Raw genomic sequence first — 8,991 nt, 5'->3', positions numbered from 1 at the left:
CGCAGTCTCTCCGGGCACTCTGATCGCAGTCTCTCCAGGCACTCTGATCACAGTCTCTCCGGGCACTCTGATCACAGTCTCTCCGGGCACTCTCATCACAGTCTCTCCGGGTAATCTGATCGCAGCCTCTCCGTTCACTCTGATCTCCATCTCTCTGGGCACTCTGATCGCAATCTCTCTGGGCCCTCTGATCGCCATCTGTCCGGGCACTCTCATCGCAGTCTCTCCGGGGACTCTCATCGCAGTCTCTCCGGGCACTCTAATCGCCATCTCTCCGGGCACTCTGATCGTAGTCTCTCCGGGCACTCTGATCGCAGTCTCTCCGGGCACTCTGATCGCCATCTCTCTGGGCACTCTGATCACAGTCTCTCCGGGCACTCTGGTCGCCATCTCTCTGGGCACTCTCATCGCAGTCTCTCCGGGCACTCTCATTGCAGTCTCTCTGGGCACTCTGATCACCATCTCTCTGGGCACTCTGATCGCAGTCTCTCCAGGCACTCTGATCACAGTCTCTCCGGGCACTCTGATCGCTATCTCTCTTGGCACTCTGATCGCAGTCTCTCCGGGCACTCTGATCGCAGTCTCCCCGGGCACTCTGATCGCCATCTCTCTGAGCACTCTGATCACAGTCTCTCCGGGCACTCTGATCACTGTTTCTCCGGGCACTCTGATCGCAGTCTCTCTGGGCACTCTGATCGCAGTCTCTCCGGGAACTCTGATCGCAGTCTCTCCGGACACTCTGATCGCCATCTCTCTGGGCACTCTGATCGCAGTCTCTCCGGGCACTCTGATCGCCATCTCTCTGGGCACTCTGATCGCAGTCTCTCTGGGCACTCTGATCGCAGTCTCTCCGGGCACTCTGATCGCAGTCTCTCTGGGCACTCTGATCACAGTCTCTCCAGGCACTCTGATCACAGTCTCTCCGGGCACTCTGATTGCTATCTCTCTGGGCACTCTGATCGCAGTCTCTCCGGGCACTCTGATCACAGTCTCTCCGGGCACTCTGATCGCAGTCTCTCTGGGCACTCTGATCGCAGTCTCTCCGGGCACTCTGATCGCAGTCTCTCCGGGCACTCTCATCGCAGTCTCTCTGGGCACTCTGATCGCAGTCTCTCCAGGCACTCTGATCGCAGTCTCTCTGGGCACTCTGATCGCCATCTCTCCAGGAACTCTCATCGCAGTCTCTCCGGGCACTCTGATCGCCATCTCTCCGGGAACTCTCATCGCAGTCTCTCCGGGCACTCTGATCGCAGTCTCTCCGGGCACTCTGATCGCCATCTCTCTGGGCACTCTGATCACAGTCTCTCCGGGCACTCTGATCGCAGTCTCTCCGGGCACTCTGATCGCAGTCTCTCCGGGCACTCTCATCACAGTCTCTCCGGACACTCTGATCGCAGTCTCTCCGGGCACTCTGATCGCAGTCTCTCCGGGCACTCTCATCGCAGTCTCTCTGGGCACTCTGATCGCAGTCTCTCTGGGCACTCTGATCGCCATCTCTCCGGGAACTCTCATCACAGTCTCTCATGGCACTCTCATCGCAGTCTCTCTGGGCACTCTGATCGCAGTCTCTCCGGGCACTCTGATCGCCATCTCTCCGGGCACTCTCATCGCAGTCTCTCTGGGCACTCTGATCGCAGTCTCTCCGGGCACTCTGATCGCCATCTCTCCGGGCACTCTCATCGCAGTCTCTCTGGGCACTCTGATCGCCATCTCTCCAGGCACTCTTCCATATTCTGACGTAAGTGAAAAAGTCCTGGGACTCCTTTGCTGCATTATTGTAATCATGATGTCATTAGATTAATTTGCCTTTACATGGAAGCATGGAATAATCGCCCAAAAAGCAGATGTGGACAGAAAAGAAGAAGTTTCCAGCAGTAGCAGATAATTAAAATGCTATTTTTTCTACTATTAATAAACAGACATGGTGAATGAGATGGTACATTTTCTGGCTTACATGCAAATGGACCAATCAAATGCACTTCCTGCCAATTTGAATTGACTCAGCTGAATACAATTTGAATGAAATTTCTATGCAAGTTGGAATTATTTGCATCTCATTGCCCTTTCACACTATGGGCCCAATCCAATTCACTTTTTCTCCTAAGTTTTCTCCTAGGAGATAATTTGTCATCTTACTGGTTGAGGGAGGACCCTTGAAGCCCCTCTGGCCCAAGGGCCCCAGTGCAGTCCAATCTCTGCGCCACCCCCTATTGCTATGCCACTGTTTCTAGATCATTTAGGGCCTGATTCACAAAGCGGTGCTAACAGTTAGCACGCTGGTGAAAAGCCCTTTATCATGCCTAAACTCAGTTTAGGCATGATAAGTTTAGGTGTGATAAGTTTAGGTGTGATAAGTTTAGGCATGATAAGTTTAGGTGTGATAAGTATAGGCATGATAAGTTTAAGCACCAACTGCGTTAGCACCGCAGTGCACAGCTGATCAAAAGTTTTGCGCTAGCAAAGTCTGGTGCACTTTGCATAGAGTTTAATGGCGCTGCTTTGTGTGCGGGACTTTGCACGCTATCTACACTTATCTAAACTTAGCATGCCTAAACTTATCACACCTAAACTTATCACACCTAAACTTATCACGCCTAAACTGGCTTTTCACCAGCGTGGTGCAATGGTTATCATGCCTAAAGTCTCTAACTGGGTTAGCACCGCTTTGTGAATCGAGCCCAAAGTCTGTAAATGCACATGTTCCATGGCAATAAAACATGCTATAATGTAACATCTGTGTTATTATGCATACGGTGTGCGCTGCATTGTGCGTGTTTTATGGTGCGCATGTTACACATCGCATGTAATGTGAATGTACCCTTAGTGTTTTGTTTTAAAGTAAACCTGGAATGAGGTAACAAGTTTTATTTTACTTAACTGGGGTTTCTTTCTGCCCTCCCTCCCCATAGCCTTGCAGGCCCCTCCAGCTTCCTCCCGATCCAATCTGTTGTGCGGCGGTGCCCCTTGAAAAAATTGCCAGTATCGGGCTACTGCACATGCACAGCCCCGCCCATGCACCTCTTTGATTAGTATCCTGCACCTTGTCTTGGTCGTCTAGTCTAGTCTGGCTGTTGTTTTAATCTTTTATCTCTGAAGAAGCACCGTAGGGGTTGCGATACATGTGAGGTCCATTCACCGGCGAGGCTGAGAGGGCACAGTGCTTTGGAGTGGTAAGGCAGTTTTATACTTATTCATTTTCCACACTTGTTGCATACTTTCTGTTTGATACTTTGACAGTCCTGTTGGAGGGAGAAAGTATATTTTTGCAGCTAGGTGGAGTGCATTGATGTTACCTGGTTCATACATATTGCCTACCCCATTGCACGCTGTGACTATTTATTTACTCTGTTATTATTTGTATAATACCCCTCAGCAGTGCTGGTGATGCATTTTGTTTTTAGTGTTTTCGGGACACGTCCTAAATAAAATGACTGCATATTTTTACTATGCAAAGTGTGCGGTTATTTGGTTTTCAAACCATGGATACTTTTCCTGCTGTGTAGTTTAGTCCTTGTTTTTCACCATGGTTACGGATATTTTCAGGTTGCTCTGGTTTTTTTTTTTGTTATGCACCTTGTCTAGTCGGGAAGCTTTTGAGGGTGGCACAATAGAGCAGACCAGGAGGTAATCAAGGATCCTGGCTATGGGGGGGGGTGAAAGAAGACCCAGGTAAGTGCAATTCAACTTGATCCCCCCCATCTCAGGTACACTTTAAATAACACAGACCAGCAGCAGACAAAATGTGGGGACATTTTGGTATAGCTGGAAATCAAACCTCATTCCCAAAATATGTGTCTGCGAATGCAATACAACTAATATAAGGCAATATCACAGCACCAATTTAGTTGATTTATAGGTTAATCTAGACCCCTATCTGTTAGATACAGTTGCTAATCCTTCCTCTCTTCTCCTAATAAATAACAGTGCCAATCTCCTCCACACACATACACCAGAGTTATGCCTTGGCCGTAAAGCTGTCAGACAGAAAGCCACAGGTCATATTTACACAGTCATACCACCATGTGACTTTATATTGATTCAGTTATATAATTTATATCTGCCATATCAGTATTTATTTTACAAGCGATTGGAATATCCATCTTTCCGAAGCAACCTTTGATTGAACCTGAAGCTCACAGACACTTTACACCTTCCTTCTAGCAGATCTGCACCAAACTCTAAAACTATAAATCTTTAGAGAGAAAAAACGTAATTCCGACAGTTCAAGAAGAAGAAATCCTTGAAGGATAGCTGACCCCGGGTAAATAGAGTACTCACACCCTGCTCAACCCCATCAGCATTGTGCTGGACACAGTAGGAAAGGTCATGGCCGTTGCTATTTATTGCCTGCTTGTCAGAAGCCAAGTCTCTTGGTATCCAGAACAGGGTTAATGGTAAATTAAGAATTAGTTATTGTGTTGTCTGTAACCTACAGCCATAAAAACCATGCTGAAGGAAGGATATTTTTTAAAGCGGACCGGAGCTCAGAACTCTTCCTCTCTGCTCTAAAAGATAAGCAACAGCCAGGCCTGTATTTACAGCACAGGAGCCTATAGGCACAGATGTCCTGGCACCTTAGACTTTGCCCTCCATGATCCTACAAACCCCTGCCGAACCACACTGTAAGTGTGCTGGCTGGCCCAACTGTCACTACTCCCTTACTACCCTTGCCTGGTAGCTAGAGGTGCCCCTTATTATTAGGTAGCCAGAGGAACCTTAGTAGTAAGTACTGGTAGGTAGAGGTGTCCATGACTGAAGGGAAGAAGCCGCTCTTTGCGGCGAATCGCGACGGCTCCTGTCACGCACTCCCTCCTGTCCAGCACCACCGGTAAGCCTCTCCCTCTTCTGGCTCCCACATCACTCAGATTTCCGCCAGATTGGGCTTTCAGCCCTGTACACCTTTCCTTCTGCACCCAGGCAGCCCGGCTCCGCCGCTACACACTCGTTTCTCACTGTCTCCTGGCCAGTGTCCTCATCACCTGTTTACACACGCTGCCTGGGGTTGCTACTCTGCGGGCACTCTTTTCACTGTCTGAACCACTGACAGGGGACCTAGATTGTCATCCCCTCCTCATTTATATCCTTTCACCCTGTTTCTTACAGGGTGTCCAACTGTTTTTTTCCAGCCTCTTTTCACCTCTTCACTTGCAGCCATCCGGTGTGTTCTGTTGTACAGTCACGCATATGCATGTGTGTTATTGATCCATATATTGTTCATTGAGGGCAGTTCATTCTTTATGTGCTCTTGTTTTTATGGTTTTATTTACTGTATGGTACAAATAAAGGCTTTTTTGTATTTTTCTACTACATATGTGTGGTGCGGTTCTTGCAGGGCCAGTCCTTTCTCTCTTCAGTGTTACATGACTGAAGGGAGATCTAATCAGTGGAATGCTAAGAGCAGGGTGAGTAACCTCTCATTTACACTCCACTCCATTCAGGACTCTGCATAGGGAAGGAGGGAGGTGCTCGGGGAGGAGAGTGAGCCGCCTTTCCATCATCAGGCGCTTGTAGGCATGTGCCTACAGTGCCTTATGGAAAATCCGGCCCTGGCAGCAGCATAATAACGTTTAAAGAAAAAACGTCTTTGTTACAGCTGATACAAATCCTGCTTTCATTGAAGCAGACATAGAGTTAACATCCCATCCTTAAAATTTAGCTGCTCTGCAGAAGCAGCCAGCTGACACAGCTTAGTGATCAAATTACAGTTGTGATTAGTCACAGATGAGGGGGAATTAGACAGACTAAACTCTTGAAATGCATACAGGGTGCATTTCTCTATTTTTTCTTTCTGTCCTGTGCAAGAGTTCAGGTCCACTTTAGGGACTCTGAGAGACAAAAGGTTATGTTGAGTTACATACTGTCTGAGAGTGTGGACAAAAGGAAAATGTAAAATGTGTCTGCACTGTCTGTCCTAGTTCAGAGCTTCATTTTCAGAGGTGGCCCCAGTAGAGAGCCATATCCACATGTACCACCACTGTGTGCTCAGCACAGTATAGGATGTGGTATGGCATTGCAGGAAGTGTTTATTGATAGGCCAGTGACGGTATCACAGATTGCAAATTGGCATTAATTGCATTACAACAGTGTGGATAATCAAACATACCATGAAAGGTATCGATGTGTCAGCACTGGGTACTTAGAACAGCCTAGGTTAAAGAAAGGGGGGGTATGTTCTTTTTTGATGATTTTTTTTTTTAAATGGCGTGATCCCCTCTTCTCAGCAAAGCAGGCTGGTGTAGTCAGCCTGCGTGGGGCTCCAACATTCTAAGCCCTAGCCCACATGGTACATGATACGGGGGGCTCTGTAAGAGAGGGCGGCAAAGCCTCCCCTTCTGGTAGAAAACCTTTGTTCTTATCATGGACAAGGGGTTCATCCCCACCTCCAGTGCCCAGGAGGATGTGTAGGCTACCACCACCAGATTTCCTGGCCTTTTCTAGTTAAATAGGTAGAGGTTCACTTTTGACCCTCTACCTATTTAGTGTTAAGAATAATAAACTTTATTAGGGAATTAAAAAACAACTTCTGTTTTTCATCTGTCGTTTCTCTCTTCTTTTATGTATGCCTTCTTTTCTGTTTACTCCTTTAAATCTTGATTGAAGAATCTCCTCCCGGCCACCACTCCCCATCAGATTATCGCCACCAGACTACCGCCGCACACATGTTCTCTGCCGATTCAGCCCCAGGCAGGCATCCCAGAGCTTACCCAGTGTCCTGCTACATGCCAGGCTCCACCGCCTCTCCATGCCGGCTGGGGCCGAACACCCAAACTCGCCAGGACCAGTGCCACCGCTCTCCTCCTCTTCCCACATCTGGAACACTAGAGAGAACACCGGAGCCCAAGCAAAAGCATCTTCATAGCTTCCTGTCACTTGAGTGAGGCCCTTTTCACTTGGACATCACCCAGGTCAAGCTGGCAAATGAATTTGCTGGTAAATCCTGAGCAATACACCGGAAGCTACTTAAAATGTTGAATTGCAGATCACTATTATTATTGTTATTTAGTACTTCTATAGCACCAACATCTTCTGCAGCGCTGTACAGAGTATATTGTCTAGTCTCTTAACTGTCCCTCATAGGGGCTCACAGTCTAATCTCTACCACAGTCCTATGTTTATGTATGTATCATGTAATGTATGTATTGTAGTCTAGGGCCAATTTAGGGTAAAGCCAATTAACTTATCTGTATGTTTTTGGGATGTGGGTGGAAACCGGAGGGGCCAGAGGAAATCCACGCAGACACGGAGAGAACAGGTGGGCATGATTTAGCGTGGAGGAGGCACACCTGCACTATAGGTTGCTTAAAATGACGCAAGCTTTTATCCATATGTTATCTTACGAGTGGTGTGTTTTTAGATTCATTTGACTGGAATGGGGCTTCATGCATCGCTTAGCAGCAGTGCAGCACCCATTGCAGGTGGACATGCCAGAGCTCTCCCTTAGGAGCTCAAAGCTGACCTTTGGTTTTGGAGCGTTTTGGGCTTCAGGGTGCTCAGTAAATGAAAGAGAATGTGAAGTACACTCACAAACTGGTTAGGTCATCATAGTCGTTAAATCCATAACAAGTTTACTTTCATTCCACTGTGGATTTCTTATCCTTCAATAGCCTTATAACATACGTTGCTGGTATTCTCAAAAACAAGTCTGCTGAACATATGTGCACAGCAGCTGTTAGTTGAGCAGTAAAGGTGATCACGAGGAGTAGAAAACACAGCTCTTTGCATTTTTAACTCTAAAAGTGGCCACCCTTAGAAGATAAGGTGCCAAGTAATCCCTGCCAGTAATAATGCACAAGAATAAGTATGAAAGCAAACCTGAACTGAAAACAAACTGATGAGATAAACAATTGTATTGACCTTCCTACTCCTAAAACTGAATTTGCCCAGTTGTATTTTCTGTTTAAAAGCTAACAAGGTAGGTTTAATGTTTTATTGTCTCAGCTGAATAACACAGTCTTTAGCACAGGCATGCAGAGATACACAAATGTTGTTTGAATTTGACATGTTCTAATTTATACCTCCAACATCACTGTTTTAAAGAATGACCCATTTTCCCCTGAGCTGAAATCAGTGATTTGTAATATTTATTACATAAATCAACTTTAAATTTATGTTAGATAGCTATGAAAACTGCATGCTGATTTGTCAGAACTACTAGCCAATCAGATTATGACCCTGGTCCACTCTCTGGGCTGCCTGTCATGCATCATCGTGCTAAACTTATACGCAAAATGAAATCTTAAAGCCCTAAACATTACAAAATAGAAGGCTTTTTTTTAATCTTTTTCAGTTACAGCAACAGCAGCATTATTTAGAGTGCCAGGCCTGAAAGCCAACAGAAGCATTTCCGAAGCCTCCCTTCGGTGGGGAAACAGTGGCATTTGACTAAAATGGTCGAATAACGCTACGGGGGAGCCAGCGCAACAGCGGGGACAGGGAGAGGAGAGGGAGCGCTCTATGGGACCCAGAGCCTCCCTCTCCTTAGGTGAGTATCTGACTTTTTTATTTAGATTTCGTATCCCATTCACTTTAAGTTTTTATAATAGCAATTTGCATATACTGCAGAATGTTATAAAGAGTGTTCAGATGAATTGCATAGTCCTTTGCCATGAAAATTAACTGAATCCCCAAAAAAACCTTTCCACTACATTTCATTGCAGTCATTAAAGGACCTGCTGAGATCATTTCAGTAATCGTCTTGTTAACTCAGGTGAGAATGTTGACAAGCACAAGGCTGGAGATCATTATGTCAGGCTGATTTGATTAGAATGGCAGACTTGACATGTTAAAAGGAGGGTGATGCTTGAAATCATTGATCCATTGTTAACGATGGTGACCAGCAAAAAAACGCATGCAGCCATCATTGAGTTGCATAAAAATGGCTTCACAGGCAAGGATATTGTGGCTACTAAGATTGCACCTCAATTAACAATTTATAGATTCATCAAGAACTTCAAGGAAAGAGGTTCAATTCTTGTTAAGAAGGCTTCAGGG

At 46.3% G+C, this 8,991-nt stretch overlaps 1 protein-coding gene across 1 annotated transcript; it reads right to left on the bottom strand.

The window, feature by feature from the left end:
* Window positions 1-259: 259 nt before the first annotated feature.
* Window positions 260-3,306, bottom strand: LOC137522055 (axoneme-associated protein mst101(2)-like). Its single transcript, XM_068242077.1, has 2 exons — window positions 3,294-3,306; window positions 260-1,767 (listed from the first exon to the last, which is right to left on the bottom strand). Exons 1-2 carry the CDS (start codon window positions 3,304-3,306, stop codon window positions 260-262), a joined length of 1,521 nt encoding a protein of 506 aa, XP_068098178.1.
* Window positions 3,307-8,991: the final 5,685 nt, after the last annotated feature.

This window comes from Hyperolius riggenbachi, chromosome 6 (assembly GCF_040937935.1).
Source record: "Hyperolius riggenbachi isolate aHypRig1 chromosome 6, aHypRig1.pri, whole genome shotgun sequence".
NCBI classification, from domain to species: domain Eukaryota; kingdom Metazoa; phylum Chordata; class Amphibia; order Anura; family Hyperoliidae; genus Hyperolius; species Hyperolius riggenbachi.
The sequence above is the reverse complement of the archived record's forward strand: the minus strand, read 5'-3'. Positions and strand labels throughout refer to the sequence as shown.